The sequence below is a fragment of the Tachypleus tridentatus genome, chromosome 10 (assembly GCF_004210375.1).
Source record: "Tachypleus tridentatus isolate NWPU-2018 chromosome 10, ASM421037v1, whole genome shotgun sequence".
NCBI classification, from domain to species: domain Eukaryota; kingdom Metazoa; phylum Arthropoda; class Merostomata; order Xiphosura; family Limulidae; genus Tachypleus; species Tachypleus tridentatus.
Genome location: NC_134834.1, coordinates 7,549,317 through 7,576,467, shown reverse-complemented (window position 1 = coordinate 7,576,467; position 27,151 = coordinate 7,549,317). Strand labels below are relative to the sequence as shown.

The window sequence follows — 27,151 nt, the reverse complement described above, 5'->3', positions numbered from 1 at the left end:
TGTTTTCAAACATTCTAAATACACTTCTATACAATGTTCATATAGAAACTTCATCTGTTTTCAAACATTCTAAATACACTTCTATACAATGTTCCTGAAGAAACCTCATCTGTTTTCAAACATTCTAAATACAGTTCTATACAATGTTCCTGTAGAAACCTCATCTGTTTTCAAACATTCTAAATACACTTCTATACAATGTTCATATAGAAACTTCATCTGTTTTCAAACATTCTAAATACACTTCTATACAATGTTCCTGAAGAAACCTCATCTGTTTTCAAACATTCTAAATACAGTTCTATACAATGTTCCTGTAGAAACCTCATCTGTTTTCAAACATTCTAAATACACTTCTATACAATGTTCATATAGAAACTTCATCTGTTTTCAAACATTCTAAATACAGTTCTATACAATGTTCATATAGAAACTTCATCTGTTTTCAAACATTCTAAATACAGTTCTATACAATGTTCATATAGAAACTTCATCTGTTTTCAAACATTCTAAATACAGTTCTATACAATGTTCATATAGAAATTTCATCTGTTTTCAAACATTCTAAAGAGTTCTATACAATGTTCCTATAGAAACTTCATCTGTTTTCAAACATTCTAAATACAGTTCTATACAATGTTCCTGTAGAAACTTCATCTGTTTTCAAACATTCCAAATACAGTTCTATACAATGTTCATATAGAAACTTCATCTGTTTTCAAACATTCTAAATACAGTTCTATACAATTTTCATATAGAAACTTCATCTGTTTTCAAACATTCCAAATACACTTCTATACAATGTTCATATAGAAACTTCATCTGTTTTCAAACATTCTAAATACAGTTCTATACAATGTTCCTGTAGAAACCTCATCTGTTTTCAAACATTCTAAATACACTTCTATACAATGTTCATATAGAAACTTCATCTGTTTTCAAACATTCTAAATACAGTTCTATACAATGTTCCTGTAGAAACCTCATCTGTTTTCAAACATTCTAAATACACTTCTATACAATGTTCATATAGAAACTTCATCTGTTTTCAAACATTCTAAATACAGTTCTATACAATGTTCATATAGAAACTTCATCTGTTTTCAAACATTCTTAATACAGTTCTATACAATGTTCCTGCAGAAACCTCATCTGCTTTCAAACATTCTAAATACACTTCTATACAATGTTCCTGTAGAAACCTCATCTGTTTTCAAACATTCTAAATACAGTTCTATACAATGTTCCTGTAGAAACCTCATCTGTTTTCAAACATTCTAAATACACTTCTATACAATGTTCATATAGAAACTTCATCTGTTTTCAAACATTCTAAATACAGTTCTATACAATGTTCATATAGAAACTTCATCTGTTTTCAAACATTCCAAATACACTTCTATACAATGTTCATATAGAAACTTCATCTGTTTTCAAACATTCTAAATACAGTTCTATACAATGTTCCTGTAGAAACCTCATCTGTTTTCAAACATTCTAAATACACTTCTATACAATGTTCATATAGAAACTTCATCTGTTTTCAAACATTCTAAATACAGTTCTATACAATGTTCCTGTAGAAACCTCATCTGTTTTCAAACATTCTAAATACACTTCTATACAATGTTCATATAGAAACTTCATCTGTTTTCAAACATTCTAAATACAGTTCTATACAATGTTCATATAGAAACTTCATCTGTTTTCAAACATTCTAAATACAGTTCTATACAATGTTCATATAGAAACTTCATCTGTTTTCAAACATTCTAAATACAGTTCTATACAATGTTCATATAGAAACTTCATCTGTTTTCAAACATTCTAAATACACTTCTATACAATGTTCCTGTAGAAACCTCATCTGTTTTCAAACATTCTAAATACAGTTCTATACAATGTTCATATAGAAACTTCATCTGTTTTCAAACATTCTAAATACAGTTCTATACAATGTTCATATAGAAACTTCATCTGTTTTCAAACATTCTAAATACAGTTCTATACAATGTTCATATAGAAACTTCATCTGTTTTCAAACATTCTAAATACAGTTCTATACAATGTTCATATAGAAACTTCATCTGTTTTCAAACATTCTAAATACAGTTCTATACAATGTTCATATAGAAACTTCATCTGTTTTCAAACATTCTAAATACAGTTCTATACAATGTTCATATAGAAACTTCATCTGTTTTCAAACATTCTAAATACAGTTCTATACAATGTTCATATAGAAACTTCATCTGTTTTCAAACATTCTAAATACAGTTCTATACAATGTTCCTGCAGAAACCTCATCTGTTTTCAAACATTCTAAATACACTTCTATACAATGTTCATATAGAAACTTCATCTGTTTTCAAACATTCTAAATACAGTTCTATACAATGTTCATATAGAAACCTCATCTGTTTTCAAACATTCTAAATACAGTTCTATACAATGTTCCTGTAGAAACCTCATCTGTTTTCAAACATTCTAAATACAGTTCTATACAATGTTCCTGTAGAAACCTCATCTGTTTTCAAAGATTCTAAATACAGTTCTATACAATGTTCATATAGAAACTTCATCTGTTTTCAAACATTCTAAATACAGTTCTATACAATGTTCATATAGAAACTTCATCTGTTTTCAAACATTCTAAATACAGTTCTATACAATGTTCCTGCAGAAACCTCATCTGTTTTCAAACATTCTAAATACACTTCTATACAATGTTCATATAGAAACTTCATCTGTTTTCAAACATTCTAAATACAGTTCTATACAATGTTCATATAGAAACCTCATCTGTTTTCAAACATTCTAAATACAGTTCTATACAATGTTCATATAGAAACTTCATCTGTTTTCAAACATTCTAAATACAGTTCTATACAATGTTCCTGTAGAAACCTCATCTGTTTTCAAACATTCTAAATACAGTTCTATACAATGTTCATATAGAAACTTCATCTGTTTTCAAACATTCTAAATACAGTTCTATACAATGTTCATATAGAAACCTCATCTGTTTTCAAACATTCTAAATACAGTTCTATACAATGTTCCTGTAGAAACCTCATCTGTTTTCAAAGATTCTAAATACAGTTCTATACAATGTTCATATAGAAACTTCATCTGTTTTCAAACATTCTAAATACAGTTCTATACAATGTTCATATAGAAACCTCATCTGTTTTCAAACATTCTAAATACAGTTCTATACAATGTTCCTGTAGAAACCTCATCTGTTTTCAAAGATTCTAAATACAGTTCTATACAATGTTCATATAGAAACTTCATCTGTTTTCAAACATTCTAAATACAGTTCTATACAATGTTCATATAGAAACCTCATCTGTTTTCAAAGATTCTAAATACAGTTCTATACAATGTTCCTGTAGAAACTTCATCTGTTTTCAAACATTCTAAATACAGTTCTATACAATGTTCCCATAGAAACTTCATCTGTTTTCAAACATTCTAAATACAGTTCTATACAATGTTCCTACGGAAACTTCATCTGTTTTCAAACATTCTAAATACAGTTCTATACAATGTTCCTACAGAAACTTCATCTGTTTTCAAACATTCTAAATACACTTCTATACAATGTTCATATAGAAACTTCATCTGTTTTCAAACATTCTAAATACAGTTCTATACAATGTTCCTATAGAAACTTCATCTGTTTTCAAACATTCTAAATACAGTTCTATATCATGTTCCTTAATAAACCTGATCTAATTTCAAACATTCTTAATACAGTTCTATATCATGTTCCTTAATAAACCTGATCTAATTTCAAACATTCTAAATACACTTGTATACCATGTTCCTTGATAAACGTAATCTGATTTCAAACATTCTAAATACAGTTCTATATCATGTTCCTTAATAAACCTAATCTGATTTAAAACATTCTAAATAGTTCTATATCATGTTCCTTAATAAACCTAATCTGATTTAAAACATTCTAAATACAGTTCTATATCATGTTCCTTAATAAACCTGATCTAATTTCAAACATTCTAAATACACTTGTATACCATGTTCCATGATAAACGTAATCTGATTTAAAACATTCTAAATACAGTTCTATATCATGTTCCTTAATAAACCTGATCTAATTTCAAACATTCTAAATACACTTGTATACCATGTTCCTTGATAAACGTAATCTGATTTAAAACATTCTAAGAAAAATTTCATACCATGTTTTCTGATCTGAAGGCAACATTGAAGAACTTTGTCATCGTTACAAGAAGAAGTAAAATTTGGTAAAGTCTGTTGAGCCTGAAATTAATTGGAAGAAATTTTGATATTAATGAAAGTGAACAAACTACACAACAGAATGACTTAGTGTATTGATAAGGAATCTGGCAACATGGTTACTTAAAACATACTTCAAATTGGAATTACAATTCTGCTAATCTTTCATCTCGTACTGAATAAAAACAACTGTAGGTTTCCTGTTACTATGGAAACAAGCAACACATAGTGATTTTGTTATTGTTAATTAACACTAATAATGTACACAAGCACATTACCCATGTTTTCTTGACTGACAGACTATCGAAATGTTTCAATCAAAACATGTGAAAATGTTTTCTTTCTGAGTAATGAACAGCTTATGAAAATATTTATATTCATGTAGTAATTTTTATTTTCTGAAACTGATGGTGATTATATCATATTAAAAAGTTTACTCATTCATTAATAAAGATGTTAGTCTTGTGTTTTCAATGCTCTTACCTCTTTTAGTGTCTGTCCTCTTACTCTAGGGTGTTTGTTCCGCAGAACAGAATATATATACTTAATGGCCTTGATAGCCTTTCTCTGATTTTCCCATCTTGAACACTATACAGAAAAACCATTTTACTTAGTATCATATTGTGACATTCATGTGGGATGGTTACATTATTTTAATAAATATACACTATACATATCAACCAATTTACTTAGTATCATATTGTGACATTCATGTTGGTTGGTTACATTACTTTAATAAATATACACTATACAGATATCAACCATTTTACTTAGTATCATATTGTGACATTCATGTGGGTTGGTTACATTACTTTAATAAATATACACTATACAGATATCAACCATTTTACTTGGTATCATATTGCGACATTCATGTGGGATGGTTACATTACTTTAATAAATATACACTATACAGATATCAACCAATTTACTTAGTATCATATTGTGACATTCATGTGGGTTGGTTACATTATTTTAATAAATATACACTATACAGATATCAACCATTTTACTTAGTATCATATTGTGACATTCATGTGGGATGGTTACATTACTTTAATAAATATACACTATACAGATATCAACCATTTTACTTGGTATCATATTGAGACATTCATGTGGGATGGTTACATTACTTTAATAAATATACACTATACAGATAAACCATTTTACTTGATATCATATTGTGAGATTCATGTGGGATGGTTACATTACTTTAATAAATATACACTATACAGATAAACCATTTTACTTGATATCATATTGTGACATTCATGTGGGATGGTTACATTACTTTAATAAATATACACTACACAGATATCAACCAATTTACTTAGTATCATATTGAGACATTCATGTGGGATGGTTACATTACTTTAATAAATATACACTATACAGATAAACCATTTTACTTGATATCATATTGTGAGATTCATGTGGGATGGTTACATTACTTTAATAAATATACACTATACAGATAAACCATTTTACTTGATATCATATTGTGACATTCATGTGGGATGGTTACATTACTTTAATAAATATACACTACACAGATATCAACCAATTTACTTAGTATCATATTGTGAGATTCATGTGGGATGGTTACATTACTTTAATAAATATACACTATACAGATAAACCATTTTACTTGATATCATATTGTGACATTCATGTGGGATGGTTACATTACTTTAATAAATATATACTATACAGATATCAACCATTTTACTTAGTATCATATTGTGACATTCATGTGGGATGGTTACATTACTTTAATAAATATACACTATACAGATATCAACCATTTTACTTAGTATCATATTGTGACATTCATGTGGGATGGTTACATTACTTTAATAGATATACACTATACAGATATCAACCATTTTACTTAGTATCATATTGTGACATTCATGTGGGATGGTTACATTACTTTAATAAATATACACTATACAGATAAACCATTTTACTTGATATCATATTGTGACATTCATGTGGGATGGTTACATTACTTTAATAGATATCAATACTCTTAAAGTCATAAGGATAAGCTTAAATTGTTTACAACTGTATATTGACCATACTTCCTTTATCAGATACAAACCTGGAAGAGATACACCCATCAGTTACTAATTAACTCCTTCAATATGGTGTTAGTCAACATCACAAACTTTCTGACCACTAAACAGCCATCTTAGTTTCAGTAATAAAAGTTTTAATACATATTGCCTGTCTTCACAGAAAAATGTTACACAACCTCTTAAGTAACTATCAATTTTGAACAAATATTTTCTCTATCCTAACTCTATATGGAGTTATTTGACCGACCTCGTAACCACGATAAAAAAATATGAAATAAATCTAAATTAAGCTTTTTTTTTTCACTATAGAATGATGACAGATTTTCTTACGACAGCATAGCTGTTTATCCTAAATAATTTATAATAGTCTAAACCTACTTATTTTACTGCCCACTAAACTGTGTTAAACTAAAAATCCTGCTACACAAGCTGTCAATCACTCAGCAAATACATGAACAACATTAGTGTACTGAATGAAGTAATGCATTACTTGAAGAATTTGTAATATTATTTATCCTCTTTATATAACTTTATCTAACCTCACAAGTTCATAATCATTATTACATTTTAATTACTTTTATAATACTAAACAAACAATATATACAAGAATAAAGAAATATAATACTTACCTTTGACTTCTTGCTTTTGTCACTCAAGTGCCAATGAAATTTAAGTCCAGTGTTTTTTTTTAATACTAATGGTACTAGTATTTAAAGTATTTTTATTTACTCATACAATTTGACTTAGAATATAGAATAGAAAGGAAATAATGTCTCATAACTATCATTAACTGTTTTTTTTAACTACGGTCTTTAACCTGTTCGGTGCCGTAGACGAGATAATTTGACCAAGCTGATCGGTTACACAGTGCCATAGACAAGTTTGTTCATTTCATGTTTCGTACCTATTTCTTCATTTTGTGTACTACTACAAGTTTAGCGAACAAATAGTATTTGTTGCTTATTTCCTTTGTTTTAAAAAATACTCAGTTTTGCTGGAAAAAAACCTGGCATAGGAGCTGCAGTAGCAGCTGAAATACTTGGCAGTCAACAGGTTAAAAAAACCCTAAACTTGGTCTGAATACCATACAAGAAACTTTCAAACTGAAGACAATACTAAAAACAACATACAATGTTTGATAGATTAAAACTTTACCTTTTTATTGTTCATAAATAACAAAGTAGAGAACACAAAAAAATTATGAAAGAGAGAGGAAGAAGCGAGTCTGATTTTCTAGTTTACAGCCCTGTACAGATACGACTGAAGGCAATAAAAATCAGACATAGTAATATCTATATTAAGTAACTCACATTAAATTTCATACTTCAGAGAGAGATGGTAAATGAATTAGAAGACCCAGGTTACAAATGTCATAATTCTGACACTAGGGGAGAATGAAGAGTTTTAAAATTATTTTCTTATAAAAACTAAGATCTTGTATAATATTAAATACTTATACTTAGTCATTTCTAACACTTCTTGACTTTGTTAACAAGTGTTGGTTTACTGTGTAAGTGTTTTCATACCTTTTCTTTAACTATGCTGAAGAATATATTATTAAGACTACAATTAACAAAGTTCAGGGTTTTGAAATACCACTACATTGATAAATCTATTACTGAAGTTTCCAACACAAGTTATAATTAGCTGATTGTGCTAACATGACAGAAAAGAAATTCAAGTCTCTTACAACACTGTATTATAACTGATAACATGTAGTAAAGGATTAGAATCATTTCTAACAAGAAATAACTAAAAGCATTTTACTCACGTCTGGAGTTTGAGACCTGTTTCCCTTTAAACCATCGAGTTCCAATATAACAACCCATGGTATCACTATATTTGGAGGGCCTCGACCTATAGGAGTATGACACTTAGAACCAACTTCAAACAAAAGAAATCCTTGTAAACAAAAAAACACTGTACACCATATTGTCAAAAAAAAAAAAAAATTCATAACACAAGCCAGAAGAACAAACACACCTTGTAAAGTCTGGTCTTTGAGTTCATCCAAAAAGTTCAGATCAGATATAAGAATATTCGTATCCACAACAATGTAGTAGCCCTAATTTCAAAAGATAAAATAATTATAGCCTGAACAATATTCACAAATGTTCAACAATAACACAGGCCTGCAATGGTTTCACTGTCTTGCTATTTTTACATTAATTCCTGTACACTGAATCTGAAAACAATATTCATTTTTATCCACATTTACAGATTTTATGCCTAAAATGTTTACAACAACTGGCAGTAGAGTTCTCTGGACCAATCAGGCCTCAAGTCTTACTGATTGAAACATCATTAGTATATAAATGGTTAACAGGCCACATAACACATCATCTCTGTTTAGTTTTTGTTTATGTGTACTTTCACACAATTATTTTTTCTGTTAAATATTATTTGTTCATTCCTATGGCAACAAGAGTGTGTGTAAATGGCTCTAATATATTGTTACATTTGTAGTAAAGTTGTTGCAAAGAAACAAAGGCAAAACATTACAGAATTCATCAAAAAACATTACATGTATTTTTGAATAAAATTTGTGGACCAGAGCAAACCATGGGCTCTGTAAAATATTTGCAGAATTTGTACCAAGAAGTTGAGGCAATGGACTAACAGTCAGAACAAGCCATTACCATCTAGAATTCCAATGGTCTGGTATAAGCCTAAAAAACTACAGAGATGACTGGTAGCTCATAATATGCAACACTCAAAATAAGGACATTTCTCATCCAAACTATCAATCTGCTATAAGACCTCTTGGTGTACCTGTACCTATTATAACTAACTTCTTGACACAGTGCAACATGATTCTGATGTCAATAGAAATTATAATGGAGATTATTTTCAATCTGAAATGTCTGGTGAACCACAACTTTTCACAAAAGGTGAACTTAATAATTTGATGAGAGATTTGGGCCTTTCGAAGGATTCTTCAGAGATTTTGGGGTAAACAAAATAATAGTTTCATCTAAGTAGAATTTTTTACTAACATAGTAAAAACAAAAATCAACATTTTCTAAATATTCAGAGCTGAATTATGGAAAATCCATTATTAAAACCAAAACAACTTTGATGTAGTTTAAATTTGCAGGCCTGTGTGATTAAAGTTTGTATCAAAAACTTAGTTTGTTGTTTCAAATTAAATCACACAAGAAATTTTAAAATATGAAAATATTTTGTCTGATACACAATATAAACAGAAATTCTGTTTGAAAATTAAATATGGACAAATGGGTGATTCAGTGTGATAAACATAAAAATACGAACTGTACACAACATTCGTTTTATTTAAATGTTTATTTCGCTGAAAGGAGGCCAAAAAGCCACCTAAAGGAGTCACCTGTTTAATAATTTACACCATTATAAAATAGCACGTTATCTGTCAGTCAGTCAACAGACAATAAAGTGACATCACAAAAGGGACACTTAACACTGCAACTTGTACTGCTGTGATGTCAGTAAAATGTGTGCATGTCATGAATCACAAGAAAAAATTATACCCTCTGTAACTTACAACAAAGCATGACATACGAACTTCTAAAGTAAGAAATATGGTTCTCTTAGTTTTGATTTACTCTTGAAACAGAGGGACCTTGCACAAATACATCAACTAATTAACATCATATCAGTGTTTTATTACAGAGTAGCAATGTTGTAACTAAACACCGCGAGGTTAGGTAGCTGAAAAATTACATTTAGTATAAATTAACACAGTTTCAATACTTATCAGTGAAAGATTTATTTAAAGACAATACCTACAAGTAATGTTTAATAGATAAACGATGCTGACATTTAAAACGTATATTCTTTACCTCACTATTCACGTCACAAGGGGTATCAACTTCCATAGCTTCCTGGATGACTTCCAAAGCAGGAATGGTTTTGTTCAACTGAATTAAACAAAAATATGATTTGTTGTTACAGTTTATTATCTAGCCCCCTACTGATCATTCAGACTATTTTTATTATCTAGCCCCCTACTGATCATCCATACTATTTTACTTATACAGTTAACATTAAAGTATAGAAATGCACAGATGAAAATTACACTAGCAACAACTTGTATCAACAGGGGTATAAAAACCAACTACTCCAAAATCTTTGAAACTGGGTTCGAACAAATGTGAAATTTGTAAACAAGCTTAGGGCTGGTGTAGTTTATCTTGCAAGAAATGTGTAAAGCTTTAACTACATATTTTATTCTTAAAGCTTACAATTGATGAAACTTTGTAGAATGGACAGTAACTGACCGTTGTGGACACACGAGTATAGAGGAGAAAGGTTTGAAAGTCTTCTGTCTTTGCTCTGACGTGAAAGTTTTGAAAGTCTCCTGTCTTTCCTCTGACGTGAAAGTTTTGAAAGTCTCCTGTCTTTCCTCTGACGTGAAAGTTTTGAAAGTCTTCTGCCTTTCCTCTGACGTGAAAGTTTTGAAAGTCTTCTGTCTTTCCTCTGACGTGAAAGTTTTGAAAGTCTTCTGCCTTTCCTCTGACGTGAAAGTTTTGAAAGTCTTCTGTTTTTGCTCTGACGTGAAAGTTTTGAAAGTCTTCTGCCTTTCCTCTGACGTGAAAGTTTTGAAAGTCTTCTGTCTTTCCTCTGACGTGAAAGTTTTGAAAGTCTTCTGTCTTTCCTCTGACGTGAAAGTTTTGAAAGTCTTCTGTCTTTCCTCTGACGTGAAAGTTTTGAAAGTCTTCTGTCTTTCCTCTGACGTGAAAGTTTTGAAAGTCTTCTGTCTTTCCTCTGACGTGAAAGTTTTGAAAGTCTTCTGTCTTTCCTCTGGCGTGAAAGTCTGTTTTTAGTCTGACGTGAAAGTTTTGAAAGTCTTCTGTCTTTCCTCTGACGTGAAAGTTTTGAAAGTCTTCTGTCTTTCCTCTGACGTGAAAGTTTTGAAAGTCTTCTGTCTTTCCTCTGACGTGAAAGTTTTGAAAGTCTGCTGTCTTTGCTCTGACGTGAAAGTTTTGATTGTCTTCTGCCTTTCCTCTGACGTGAAAGTTTTGAAAGTCTTCTGTCTTTCCTCTGACGTGAAAGTTTTGAAAGTCTTCTGTCTTTCGTCTGACGTGAAAGTTTTGAAAGTCTTCTGTCTTTCCTCTGACGTGAAAGTTTTGAAAGTCTTCTGTCTTTCGTCTGACGTGAAAGTTTTGAAAGTCTTCTGTCTTTCGTCTGACGTGAAAGTTTTGAAAGTCTTCTGTCTTTGCTCTGACGTGAAAGTTTTGAAAGTCTTCTGTCTTTGCTCTGACGTGAAAGTTTTGATAGTCTTCTGTCTTTCCTCTGACGTGAAGACAGAAAGACTTTCGAAACGCTGTCCTCTACACTCGTGTTTCCACAACGGTCAGTAACTGTCCATTCTACAAAGTATCATTATGAATACTCCGGCTAAACAATCTATCGAAGAAAACCTTACAACTGTTACTTATTTTTAGTTTCAAATTATTAAATATTTACTGTCACTGTAATTTTTGTAATTGTAGACTGTTTGTGAATGACAGACAAATCCATCATAAATATTATATGTTACTACTGGTCTGTAAATTATTTAGATTGATATTTAGAGCACTTTCTGATCTAAGTGATTATATCACACTGCATTATAGTAGTTATCTTTAATACAATGTTCAGAATGTTCAGCTTTGAGTGGATGTTTTCACTCTGTCGTATACGTAAACTGAATAAACTTCCTAAAAATTGTATTTCTCATATTTATATATCAAAATTAAATACATCTTTTAAATACCATTTTCAGTATGTAGCCCAATAAATCAGACAACATATTTTACTCCTGTGTAACAAGCGCTGTAATACGTCATACAGTTCCCGAGGTGGCACGAAAATACTTCTGTCACCGTAACATACGTAGCCTGGTTACATAACTACTGGATATTACAACAATGTAGTAACTTATTGTAAAGAAAAAATAGCTGACCAGAATATTCACATATCAACTAAGTTATTCAATGTTTTATAACTGAAATCTAATTCAAACATTAATCAAATACTAAGTTTTCATAGAAAACTATTAAATTATGTCTTTGATATTTATATTTATTCATTCCAACATACAAGAATATTGGAAAACAACTATGACAAGAAAGCATGGTGAAACCTTCAGTATCAACTTGCACAAACAAAAATACCTTCTTCACAAACAATAATCTTCCTAAATAAAGGGTTTTGTTCAAAATTAAAAACAACATATCCAACACTATACGTTTTCATTGTTCTTTCTTCTAACGGAACCTGTTCTATTCTACCTTGTTCTAACGGAACCTGTTCTATTCTACATTGTTCTAACGGAACCTGTTCTATTCTACCTTGTTCTAACGGAACCTGTTCTATTCTACCTTGTTCTAACGGAACCTGTTCTATTCTACCTTGTTCTAACGAAACCTGTTCTATTCTAGATTGTTCTAACGGAACCTGTTCTATTCTACCTTGTTCTAACGGAACCTGTTCTATTCTACCTTGTTCTAACGGAACCTGTTCTATTCTACATTGTTCTAACGGAACCTGTTCTATTCTACCTTGTTCTCACGGAACCTGTTCTATTCTACCTTGTTCTCACGGAACCTGTTCTATTCTACCTTGTTCTCACGGAACCTGTTCTATTCTACATTGTTCTCACGGAACCTGTTCTATTCTACATTGTTCTCACGGAACCTGTTCTATTCTACATTGTTCTCACAAAACCTGTTCTATTCTACATTGTTCTAACGGAACCTGTTCTATTCTACATTGTTCTAACGGAACCTGTTCTATTCTACATTGTTCTAACAGAACCTGTTTTATTCTACCTTGTTCTAACAGAACCTGTTTTATTCTACATTGTTCTAGCAGAACCTGTTTTGTTATACATTGTTCTAACGGAACCTGTTTTGTTATACATTGTTCTAACGGAACCTGTTTTATTATACATTGTTCTAACGGAACCTGTTCTATTCTACATTGTTCTAACGGAACCTGTTCTATTCTACATTGTTCTAACGGAACCTGTTCTATTCTACCTTGTTCTAACGGAACCTGTTCTATTCTACCTTGTTCTCACGGAACCTGTTCTATTCTACCTTGTTCTAACGGAACCTGTTCTATTCAACCTTGTTCTAACGGAACCTGTTTTATTCTACCTTGTTCTAACGAAACCTGTTCTATTCTACCTTGTTCTAACGGAACCTGTTCTATTCTACCTTGTTCTAACGGAACCTGTTCTATTCTACATTGTTCTAACGGAACCTGTTCTATTCTACCTTGTTCTCACGGAACCTGTTCTATTCTACCTTGTTCTCACGGAACCTGTTCTATTCTACCTTGTTCTCACGGAACCTGTTCTATTCTACCTTGTTCTCACGGAACCTGTTCTATTCTACCTTGTTCTAACGGAACCTGTTCTATTCTACCTTGTTCTAACGGAACCTGTTCTATTCTACATTGTTCTAACGGAACCTGTTCTATTCTACATTGTTCTAACGGAACCTGTTCTATTCTACATTGTTCTAACGGAACCTGTTCTATTCTACATTGTTCTAACGGAACCTGTTCTATTCTACATTGTTCTAACGGAACCTGTTCTATTCTACATTGTTCTAACGGAACCTGTTCTATTCTACATTGTTCTAACGGAACCTGTTCTATTCTACATTGTTCTAACGGAACCTGTTCTATTCTACATTGTTCTAACGGAACCTGTTCTATTCTACCTTGTTCTAACGGAACCTGTTCTATTCTACCTTGTTCTAACGGAACCTGTTCTATTCTACCTTGTTCTCACGGAACCTGTTCTATTCTACCTTGTTCTCACGAAACCTGTTCTATTCTACCTTGTTCTCACGGAACCTGTTCTATTCTACCTTGTTCTCACGGAACCTGTTCTATTCTACCTTGTTCTAACAGAACCTGTTTTATTCTACATTGTTCTAACAGAACCTGTTTCATTCTACATTGTTCTAACAGAACCTGTTTCATTCTACCTTGTTCTAACAGAACCTGTTTTATTCTACCTTGTTCTAACAGAACCTGTTTTATTCTACCTTGTTCTAACAGAACCTGTTTTATTCTACCTTGTTCTAACAGAACCTGTTTTATTCTACCTTGTTCTAACAGAACCTGTTTTATTCTACCTTGTTCTAACAGAACCTGTTTTATTCTACATTGTTCTAGCAGAACCTGTTTTATTATACATTGTTCTAACAGAACCTGTTTTATTATACATTGTTCTAACAGAACCTGTTTTATTATACATTGTTCTAACGGAACCTGTTCTATTCTACATTGTTCTAACGGAACCTGTTCTATTCTACATTGTTCTAACGGAACCTGTTCTATTCTACATTGTTCTAACGGAACCTGTTCTATTCTACCTTGTTCTAACGGAACCTGTTCTATTCTACCTTGTTCTCACGGAACCTGTTCTATTCTACCTTGTTCTAACGGAACCTGTTCTATTCTACCTTGTTCTAACGGAACCTGTTCTATTCAACCTTGTTCTAACGGAACCTGTTTTATTCTACCTTGTTCTAACGAAACCTGTTTTATTCTACCTTGTTCTAACGGAACCTGTTTTATTCTACCTTGTTCTAACGGAACCTGTTTTATTCTACCTTGTTCTAACGGAACCTGTTTTATTCTACCTTGTTCTAACGGAACCTGTTTTATTCTACCTTGTTCTAACGGAACCTGTTTTATTCTACCTTGTTCTAACAGAACCTGTTTTATTCTACATTGTTCTAACGCTACCTGTGTATTAAATTCTGTCTAGAATACTTTCAATGTATTGCAGTAGTAATTGTTTCTGTTACAATGTCTTAAAAATATCATTCAAGTATAATGTTACAACATTAATTATAAACAATACAAAAAATATTTTGATAATTTAAGTTGGTATGTTACAAGATATATTTTACTTTCATAAATGGTAAAACACAAAATTCAGGGTATAAAAAGTTATAATTTCTACATCTCTATGTTTGGAGCATATACAATAAACTTTCAATGTTCATCTTCAGATAGTGGTGTGCCACAGATATTATATCTCAAATAAAACACTGTAGCTAACTTTGAATTACCTGTAAGTTTTAAAAGTGTGCAAGTTGCAAAACAATCAATGCTACAAAAATCTCAACTGTGATTTCAAGTGGACCTAAAGTTGTGTTTTAATAACTGTTGTTCTGTTTTTCAAAACTCTCTTACTTAAGTAGCACCTACAAAATATTTTTAAAACACCAATTTAACAAACATTCCAACTTACTTCAGATATATCAGTATTTGGAGAGAGACACTCAGATGAAGTGTGGGATTTGGATTTTTGTGAAACTCCTATTTTGTTTTCTGCATTCAAGTAAAATGAAAGAAAAAGTTACATTAGTTACAAATATGTCAGACATTAACAGAAACTTAAAAAGTAAATCACTGATCCTGAGTTACATCCAGAGTGGAAAACACATTAGTCTGTACAATGAAAGAGATTACATTTAATAAACAAGACGAGCGTAGTCAGTTACCAATTCCAGCTTTACAACCATCATTATGTTTATGCAACGTGATAGACAAAGGATTATATTTCTCAATGAACTAAAATACTTGTAACATCTTTCACTTATGAGAAACTATAAGCAATCAACTTACTTTACAGACAAATGAAATCACTTTGATCCGAAAAATTATGTAATAAAGTAACAACAACTAATATCAGTGAACTTGAAAGAGTTAGAAATCACGAGATATGCTGTGCCCAATCTTAATGCTACTCTGGACTTCAGACGTGGCAAATCACCACTATTGAAATTATACCACAAAGTCCCTGTTCCAGAGATCACTGATAATTTCTACAACTACTTCGGTATGTGATGTAAAATCAAACACTGAATTAACTCTCACCTTTCCTAGTCATACTGGCTGATGGTTCTGTCGATAAACCGCATGACTTTGGAGGAGACTCAATCCTTTTTGAGGAATGTCTACTTCTTTTCACTAGCTTTATGACCTTTCTTTCTGGATACTCAACGGTCAACGGGCTTTTGTTGTTTTCTTGTTTTTCAGAACCCGTTCCATTCCTCTGTGATGATGACGTCACTGTTGGTTCAAAAGCTCTCTTTCGAAAAGGTTTCGTGTGACTCGTTCTTTCGTGTGGAAAACTTGATTTCTTCAGTGAATAACTACCAAGTTTTATTTTATTATCTTTAGGAGAACTTTCCTGTTGTTTTATGGTAAAAGAAAGTTTTCTTTTATATTCACTTGAACTTGAAACCACAGTTCCACATTTTACACGATTGGTGGAAGGAGAAACTGAAGCAGTGACATCTAATGGAGAAACAGGTGAAGCTGGTGTGACAAGTGGTCGTTCTCTCACTGTGAGTGGAGACTGGCCTGGAGCTCTCTGGATACATTCAACCTGTTGTCTTTCTTTATCTTTCTATAAAAAAAACATATAATCAAAACGATACTTTCCATATTTCAATTAATTTTTCTAAATAGAAGTCTATCCATATCGTACAGTTTGAAAATGCTTCCTTCATTCCTACACGGTACGTTTCTGGAACCTTAATGACCATTAACACACACTTATAAAAATATTTCTTTCCCAAATTCCAGTTCATGTAGCTTTTACCACTTCGTAACTTACACCTACAATAATTATAACTATCGTATAGTTATATCAAAATAAGATATGAAAAGGCTATGGTATTTCTTCATTAATAAAACTATTATACTCATTTGAAGAAATGTTCTCTAATATGTTTATACACAGGAATATTTTACTAAAGCAATGAAAAGAGTGATATAAAGTGAGGTTGAAAATTATTCAAGGTTAAAAAAAGAAAAACATTACACAAAAACAACATGAAATCAGGTTAGAGATAAAGACAGTTTTTACAAAGTTAAACAACATAAAACATATTCCTGATAATTTGTGCATAGGTAATCACAGTAAAAAGGCTAAAAGTAATTAGTGCACAGTTATTAGTAAATAAATTGTATTAATACCACTTTAGAAAATGAAAATCCTTACCACCATAAGAGAAACTTAAAAAGACCTTAAATGTAATAAACGCCCTATTTTATACATAGCCAAAATTAGGTTAATTCACTATTCGATACTAATAACGTTTCTCTTGCAAAATATGAACTTTCTCATAGTACAGTGTCACTTTTAAAATATTTCTAAAACCAGACATTGATTTAACACTTTAGCTAACTTCAAATGTGTCACCATTTGCACTAGGGTCAAAGTGCATACATTGCAACCTGTTTAGTTACATCAAAAATGTAATTAAACATTTTCTATCATCATATTTTGACATACTTGGCACAAAAATCTAGTTTATAGTTTAGATTTTAATATTATAGAATTTTTAATTTCTCAATCTCAAAAAAAAAAAATTCATTCTTAAACTTCTGTGTCATGCTGACTCTCAGATTTATTTCCTACTTAAAACTTGTGCAATTCAACATCTATAGCATCTAGAAAGACAGTCTCTATTTGATGATGAGGATCAATATAATATTTGAACCTCCTACTGTCATAATTCCCCGAGTTTTCAACAGTTCTGTCAAACTCAAAGTACCTCATATTTCCAAGCATTTCAGCCAACTATTAATGCACTCCTATTTATCTGATGGACATTGATAATTAATATAAAGAAAATACTGTAACATGAAAGAATTTTAAGTTCACTTGTTTAGTTTTAACTTTCAGAGTTAACAGTGCACAAGAACATCTTATTGTGTGTTAATTACCAAGAGCATCTGGAATATTTACAGTTTAGTTAGAAAGTTATACAGATTATATTGATGTTGAAACATTGTCCTAGTGCCTCATGTTTCTCTGTGTTCCAAACACCTGAAATCTATATGAATTTTATTTTAGACAAATATCATAGCAAGATAAAAAGCATGGTCTACAAACACAAATTACTAAAATAAATATAAAAACTTTCTTACGTTAACCAGCAAAAATTAAATGAAAGCATAATTATAGAAAACGTAATAAACACAGCTACTAGTGAAACAGCTCAGGACACATGCTCCACTTGTTATATCCTCATGAATCACTTATGTTACACTTGTTATATCCTGATCATTTACTTACCCTGCAGTTTACTACTTTTCACCTTACAGTAATATGATTAAAATATGTAAAAAGGCTAAAAGGTGAAGCTGTTAGGTTAAATAACTATTAAAACCTCTAGTCTTTCTATGTAAAAAGTGCAATAACAATACACTTAAATACTTTATATTTTATTGTACATTGTTGGTATTACAGTGGAGAAAATAAGACACAGTTTAATGTTTTACTGTAGGGTAGGGAAAATAAGATACACAGTTTACAGTTTTACTGTAGGGTAGAGAAAATAAGATACACAGTTTACAGTTTCACTGTGGGGTAGAGAAAATAAGATACACAGTTTTAAGTATTTTTAGTAGGGTAGAGAAAATAAGATACACAGTTTACAGTTTCACTGTGGGGTAGAGAAAATAAGATACACAGTTTTAAGTATTTTTAGTAGGGTAGAGAAAATAAGATACACAGTTTACAGTTTTACTGTAGGGTAGAGAAAATAAGATACACAGTTTTAAGTATTTTTAGTAGGGTAGAGAAAATAAGATACACAGTTTTAAGTATTTTTAGTAGGGTAGAGAAAATAAGATACACAGTTTACAGTTTTACTGTAGGGTAGAGAAAATAAGATACAGAATTTAAAGTTTTACTGCAGAGTAGAGAAAATAAGATACAGAATTTAAAGTTTTACTGCAGAGTAGAGAAAATAAGATACACAGTTTACAGTTTTACTGTAGGGTAGAGAAAATAAGATACACAGTTTACAGTTTTACTGTAGGGTAGAGAAAATAAGATACACAGTTTTAAGTATTTTTAGTAGGGTAGAGAAAATAAGATACACAGTTTACAGTTTTACTGTAGGGTAGAGAAAATAAGATACACAGTTTTAAGTATTTTTAGTAGGGTAGAGAAAATAAGATACACAGTTTTAAGTATTTTTAGTAGGGTAGAGAAAATAAGATACACAGTTTACAGTTTTACTGTAGGGTAGAGAAAATAAGATACACAGTTTACAGTTTTACTGTAGGGTAGAGAAAATAAGATACACAGTTTTAAGTATTTTTAGTAGGGTAGAGAAAATAAGATACACAGTTTACAGTTTTACTGTAGGGTAGGGAAAATAAGATACACAGTTTACAGTTTTACTGTAGGGTAGAGAAAATAAGATACACAGTTTACAGTTTCACTGTGGGGTAGAGAAAATAAGATACACAGTTTACAGTTTTACTGTAGGGTAGAGAAAATAAGATACACAGTTTACAGTTTTACTGTAGGGTAGGGAAAATAAGATACACAGTTTACAGTTTTACTGTAGGGTAGAGAAAATAAGATACACAGTTTTAAGTATTTTTAGTAGGGTAGAGAAAATAAGATACACAGTTTACAGTTTTACTGTAGGGTAGAGAAAATAAGATACACAGTTTACAGTTTTACTGTAGGGTAGGGAAAATAAGATACACAGTTTACAGTTTTACTGTAGGGTAGAGAAAAGAAGATACACAGTTTACAGTTTCACTGTAGGGTAGAGAAAATAAGATACACAGTTTTAAGTATTTTTAGTAGGGTAGAGAAAATAAGATACACAGTTTACAGTTTTACTGTAGGGTAGAGAAAATAAGATACACAGTTTACAGTTTTACTGTAGGGTAGAGAAAATAAGATACACAGTTTACAGTTTTACTGTAGGGTAGAGAAAATAAGATACACAGTTTACAGTTTTACTGTAGGGTAGAGAAAATAAGATACACAGTTTACAGTTTTACTGTAGGGTAGAGAAAATAAGATACACAGTTTACAGTTTCACTGTAGGGTAGAGAAAATAAGATACACAGTTTACAGTTTTACTGTAGGATAGAGAAAATAAGATACACAGTTTACAGTTTTACTGTAGGATAGAGAAAATAAGATACACAGTTTTAAGTATTTTTAGTAGGGTAGAGAAAATAAGATACACAGTTTACAGTTTTACTGTAGGGTAGAGAAAATAAGATACAGAATTTAAAGTTTTACTGCAGAGTAGAGAAAATAAGATACACAGTTTACAGTTCTACTGTAGGGTGGAGAAAATAAGATAGTTTAAAGTTTTACTAGAGTAGGTAAAGAAAATAAGATTTATAGTTTAAACTTTTATTGTAAGGTACAGAAAATAGGATGCACAGTTTAAAGTTTCACTGAAAAACTCTTGATGTGCATTTAAGAGCTTCAGAAAGTTGTGTAAATGAAAGTAATTATTCTGAGCATGAAAATCACCTTTCACTCAGACCAATACAGAAATGGCTTCATAAGTTCACAGAAGAATCTTAAATAGAAATAGTTCTTTGTTAATACCTGCAACAGACTTGGAATGTTTACTAAAAGATCATAATGATACACTTAGTTAATTCATAGTTATAGTATGTATGGTTACAAGACTGGTCAAATTGACTGACCCTGTGTGTATTAGCTTAATGCTTCATGGGCAACAACTCCAAGTATCTGTACGAGTAGTCGTTTCTCAACCTGTTTCTAATAACAGCTTAACAGCATGTCACTTTCACTGTTTTGGACCTATCCATGAACAATCTTTATAAATAACACATTCAAACAACCGACTGTCTTAAAGTATTTGTATCGAGTTGTAATTTCAAGTGCCTTTGGTGTACATTTGTTGGTTATAACTTGATTAGGGTTAGCTACCAAGAGATATAGTTCCTGAACACCTTTCACTCATCAATAAGCATTTTAATTATACAGAAAAAAAACTATCAGTGACGTCGAGAAAACCCACTTGTAGAGAAAAATATACATGTAAAAAGGCTCGTTCTGACGATGACCGAAGAAGGTCGAAATGTTGTTCGCTTCTTTGCGTGAAAACTTCCCTCAACCCAAATGAGCAGTTTTTACATATATAGAAAGATAATTATGTCATTAATAAAGAGTTTATGTTATTTTCAGAGCAATACCATGCAAGAAAAACAGTCAAATTATGTTCATTTGTTAAACAGTGTCTAATAAATGTTTCATTAAATTTCTTAATAAATAAATATCAACTTTGTTTACTGTTACAAATAAAAAACATACCATAGTTGCCAGATTATGAGACAATGATTTTTTATTCATATTTAGACTGGAAAATATACAGCTGTCATAACTGTAGCAAACCATAGAACCCTCCCTCCTACTTTAGCATGTCACATTTCTAAATGTCCAGATGACATCCATCTAAGTGTCATGCCAGAGTTCACTCAAGATTATCACCAACCCTAATTCATCCATATGTTGTTCAGTTACTGCACTGATTTTGTGGACCTAAAACATCTTCCAGTTCAGTTACTTTCCCATAGTTCTGAAAATGGGGTTGTCTTTTATTTGAGATTGCCCTATATTCAGGTTAATATGGTACTTGAAGTTCCACTGGACTGTCAAATCTCTCTCTAATATATCAAAACCTTGACTGTATGTAAATTATTCATTACAGGATTTCTGTAATGTGACTTGCTGCATATTAATTAATTTCCAACCCTTGGTTCTCCTACGTGAGCTGTTCCATTGCTACAATAACTGTAGCTAGTTTTTAAATATGTTTTTTAAATGTATGCTGACACTAGGAAATATGTAGTAAGAAATGAAAGGTTTTGGTTTCAGTTTTTCAAACATATTTCTTAACGAATTCTTGCTTATATCATAAACTTCTCAGCAATATTCAGTAGACGACTGAATTTTAGATTAAGTTCATTTACTCAGAAATCTCTTCTTTATTTGAAACAAAATATTTGAGTTATATTCCCCAGAATATTTGGTTTTGTACATTTCAGAGTGGAAGCAATGTGGCGTGTTTTCTTGTATATTCATTTATATAAATGATAAAAACATAAACATACACACACATCCAGACATAGCTTACATCAGATCTCTGGCGACTCGAGTCTGCATCGGCTTTTGGTTGAGGGCAGGTCCACGATGACATTCCTGTATACATATTAAAGTAGTAAGTTCTCTCTGGGTGTGACTTTGATGAATACTCTACCCAACCACGAGGAAGGGTTGGCTTACACGGCCTCTTCATGTCGCACATGTTTCTTGCAAGATCTACAACAAATCATGTTAACTCAGTAACAGCTTCAGATACAAACAGTTTACAGTGACAAACCTGCATAAAGCAATGTGACACCATAACTTTCCTATAAGCTGTGTTAATGAAAAACTCTGTACATGTTATAACAGTATCACATTTTGTGTGTGACATACGAGTAGATATTAATATTTATGACCCTGAGGACCACTCGGGGGTTGGAAAGGATTCATAATGATGAGTAATAAATATAAAAAAAATATACCCAAAATATTCATTACACTCTCAAACCTATCAGTTGAATTTGTTATGTATCAGCCTATAAAGTGGAACTGAAAACAACATTGTTATGGTAGTGTGGACTTAAACTTTACTATAACTTACTTAACTATTGTTTTTAGTTTAATGTAACAGATATTTAAATTCCACTGATTCTCAAGCCCTACCTGAGGTTTATTTGTTATGACTAACCCGTCCTGACCCTACATAGGCACGTTACACCTTCTATTGTAATCACCCTGGAAGGGCATTCTATATCCTGTATTGTAATGATCCTAGAAAGGCATGTTACACCCTGTTCACCCTGTAAGGGTATTCTATACTCTGTATTATAATCATCCTAGAAGGGCATGTTACACCCTGGAATGACATTCTATATCCTGTATTATAATGATCCTGGAAAGGCATGTTACACCCTGTTCACCCTGGAAGGGTATTCTATACTCTGTATTATAATCATCCTAGAAGGGCATGTTACACCCTGGAATGACATTCTATATCCTGTATTATAATGATCCTGGAAAGGCATGTTACACCCTGTTCACCCTGGAAGGGTATTCTATACTCTGTATTATGATCATCCTAGAAGGGCATGTTATACCCTGGAATGACATTCTATATCCTGTATTATAATGATCCTGGAAAGGCATGTTACACCCTGTTCACCCTGTAAGGGCATTCTATACCTATATTGTAATTACCCTGGAAGGGTACATGTTACACCCTGGTATGACATTCTATACCTATATTGTAATCACCCTGGAAGGGTACATGTTACACCCTGGTATGACATTCTATACCCTGTATTGTAATCACCCTGGAAGGGTACATGTTACACCCTGGTATGACATTCTATACCTATATTGTAATCACCCTGGAAGGGTACATGTTTCCTCAACACACGACAGTCACTTACACAACACACACTTCTCTGACACACAATTTTCAAGCATTATGTTATTCCATTTAAACAGCTCATGTTTGAACAATTTATGTCTAAAAATATAACTTACCAACACAAGGAGAAACTAATACATTTTTATACACTAAAATAACATCTCAATGGTAAATTCAACTTTCTTAAACTATAAGGTAGATACATCACACATTCACTATTTTAAAAACTATTTATAAGCCACCTGGTCAGACTTAAAGGAGAAAATGAGAAACTACATAATCAGATCAAAGCTGATAGAAACAGGAATAGTTTAACATGATAATTAATTTTAGATTCATTAACCGAGATTGTTATAAAACAGAACGTGATTGTTTGAAGTAATTTGGGATGATTTTTTATAACAAATCTTTTACATATTTTTAAGGTGTTACTTGAGAAAGGAAAGGTTATGGTTTTTGGCAAATTTAGATTTACAAATCTTTTGAAAAGGTATTATGCAAAAGATTAGCCAAGAAAATCATGTCGGTAGGGACTGAGGTAAAAGTAGTGATTGGATTGTACGTGTTAGGTGGTTGATAAGTGAAAATAAAACATTCACTAGCCTTGTTAACACAGATATTTATGTTCCACACAAAATTAGTAAATTGCATAAAAATTATTCTGCATTCGGTAAATACATAAAAATAGACACCACTATATTTCAAACACATGGTCTTTATGTGTTTAAAGTTCATAACAATACTGAAGACAATTTCTGTTGTTTTAGTGTTACAGTGTTTAACTTTTGTAAGTTTTTTCCCTCAGACTTTATTTTTTAATTAATTTTTGATTAAATATAACTTAAAATAAACATTAAATATATTATAATTACTTATTTTGTAATTTAGTTCTAGAATTTATTGTTATACTTACTGCAACATAAGCCATACAGCTAATGAGATCTAAGCCTATCCTTCAAGTGCTTATTTTATTTAGATTAAATGTATTAGAAAATTACAAGTAATTTAATTAGAACTAGTTGTACAACTTACACAAATTAAAATTAATAGAAGTAACATTTAAATTAAGTGAAATATTTTGAACATTTGTTAGAAGATATTTCAAAAGTTACAAATGAAACTTGAGTCACTTCAACTCATGGATATATCAAGCTGTGCTGAAGATGTCAAGGTATATACACAGAACAACTTGAATCAACTGGTGTAATTGGCAAATATTTAGAAAAAGAGTTTAAATTATATTAAATTCTATGAAACATAACTGGATATCATAATTTAGATTACTAACTTAATAAATTATAGATAGATACCAACCCAATGGCATGTTTGAATAAAATTATGTTGACACACTGTTAGTTGAGTCACTCGAGCCACTGAAACCGTGGTTGGTTGAAGAGAAAGATACACTTGTCACAGCATTCATGTATTTATACATAAGTTACAAGTCAAAAGTAATAAATTATTAGTTAAGCTCTACTGTATATTAATTACATATAAACCATTGTTAGGCCTCATTTGTACAGTTCCAGATGCCTCAACTCAGGGAAACACTGAAAAACAGTTCTAGAAAAGGTTATTAGAATAATTCCAGGGATGTAGTAGTTATATGTACAAAAGGTTATCCCAGTGTGCACAGGTTCAACTCCATTGGACTAAACCCATACTAAAGAAAAAAACTGATTATAATTCTAAATTCACCACATGTACCTATAGTGTCTCAAGATTTTAGTAATATGTCTGTTCATTGATTGCATAACTCTAATTGAGACAAGTAGAAACACGAAGTGACGTTCATATTAATAATAGATAATTTTGACCATCATATAGATTACATATTGTATCTGCATATCCTATAATAAGGGTTTAATATCTTTTAACAAACTTTACTAATTCATTATGCCTCTACCAAACGTTTCATACTTTTGTATTTTTACAAAAATTGGTAATTCAAAAATTTTATATGCACAATACAACAAGTTTTCACATAAATTCGAAATAAAACTGCAACTGAGCCAATGTGCCATAAAATTAACAACAATAATTTAACTCATAAGATGAATAGAGTTAGGCCTAATTATTATTTTATTTAAAATACATTTTTCGAAGAAATCCTCATTAAAAATAACGTATGAGTGGTCTTGAATATTTAATATTTACAAGTGTCATGCTCTGTTGCTTATATCTGGGAAAAATACAATTTCAAGAAAGTAAAATGTTGAATTACGCTAATCTCTTCTCATTAACGGATGTGAAACGCTTGTTCAAAATCGTAGAATCGTAATTCTCGTGCATCTTGCATCACATGCAAGTGAAGTACCTGGTATGACGTGTACTTACCACTTCATACGAAGACTGTTGATCTGTTTGTTAAAAATTAAAATATTATCGCTATCCTTAGAATCACATTTCTCATAATAAATTAATATTAGCATTATTCAAAACTAAAACTATCGATATTACAGTGTCAACTTCACGCTTTAAAACTGCTATTTTGCAAACAAGCGCCACCTTAACTCTGTATAATGTTTGCTACTATAGTATATAACTTAATAAGCAGTTTTTTAGGCCAAAACCTTTAATGTTTTAATTTCGATGTTTGCTGGAGGGGTCTACTAACTAATGATGTAATGACATATAGACTGCAGAATATCAAGAGATAAGAATACAATTATACATAGAAGAGTTGGAGTGATAGTCGTACAGTAAGTAATTGGTTTATAGGTTGTTCAGTACTTGAGGAATGAAAAAAAAAATCATATTAGTATCAGTTACCGTATTTATTCAGTAATTAAAACGAAGAGTTCTTATAAAGAGCCGTAACAAATTGTTTCGTGTGACCCAATTTTATGTGCAATGGTGGGAACATTACCTTCTGGAGGTCCACTAGTGGCTCACACTTGACATTGCGCCTCCCCACAAAGAACTCGGTCCGTTGTAGCAAGTGCTTCCTGTTGTAGTGCGCTGCGGTGTCCCTGCTGTCCCAAAGGTAAAGATAACAGGGTAACTTGGTAAAGCCTCCTTGAAGACCCATCAGGAAGGCCACCATTTTGAAGTCTCCGATAACCTCCCAGCCATATTCATCATACTTCAAGGCTTCTAGTAATGTCTTGATGCTGCTGTATTCCTCTTTGATGTGCATCGAATGAGCCAGGAAAAGAGACGGATACTTATTCCCGTTATGGACCAGCACAGCTTTGAAGCTTCTGGATGAGCAATCAATGAAGAGGCGCCACTCATTCGGGTTACAGGCAATTCCGGTTGCCTCGCACAGACTACATACATTGTGGCAGAAGCAGAGCCCATTTTGACAAGTAAAGAAGCTTGGAAAACGTCGGTGACGCTTCCTCTGACTTACGACATGCACACTTTCATCCAACAAATCCCACTCCTTGAGCCTGTGTGTCAAAAGCTCGGCATTTGACTTTGTTAAACCAAGATCTCTGATCAAGTCATTGAGGTCTCTTTGTTTGGGGTAGTATGTGTTTCTCTCTCCAGCTACACCTCTCTCAGCAGCGCTATTATCGG

General features: G+C 31.6%; 1 protein-coding gene across 6 annotated transcripts in view; it reads right to left on the bottom strand.

Annotated features, from left to right (window-relative positions):
* The window catches only part of Swt1 (Swt1 RNA endoribonuclease), a 45,455-nt gene extending 19,298 nt beyond the window's left edge, over positions 1-26,157 (bottom strand). The window contains exons 1-9 of one of the 6 annotated variants that reach the window (XM_076459987.1): positions 25,964-26,157; positions 22,283-22,467; positions 16,218-16,752; positions 15,589-15,668; positions 10,169-10,246; positions 8,334-8,415; positions 8,122-8,207; positions 4,750-4,854; positions 4,209-4,290 (exon numbers count right to left, since the gene is read on the bottom strand). In XM_076459987.1, the coding sequence (XP_076316102.1) occupies positions 4,209-4,290; positions 4,750-4,854; positions 8,122-8,207; positions 8,334-8,415; positions 10,169-10,246; positions 15,589-15,668; positions 16,218-16,752; positions 22,283-22,453 (1,219 nt within the window). In that variant the 5' untranslated portion in view covers positions 22,454-22,467; positions 25,964-26,157. Of the gene's footprint in view, positions 1-4,208; positions 4,291-4,749; positions 4,855-8,121; positions 8,208-8,333; positions 8,416-10,168; positions 10,247-15,588; positions 15,669-16,217; positions 16,753-22,259; positions 22,468-24,940; positions 25,289-25,850 lie in introns of those variants that run through there. The other 5 variants (XM_076459990.1, XM_076459986.1, XM_076459989.1 and 2 more) reach the window with 5 other exon arrangements.
* Between the last annotated feature and the right edge of the window lie 994 nt (positions 26,158-27,151).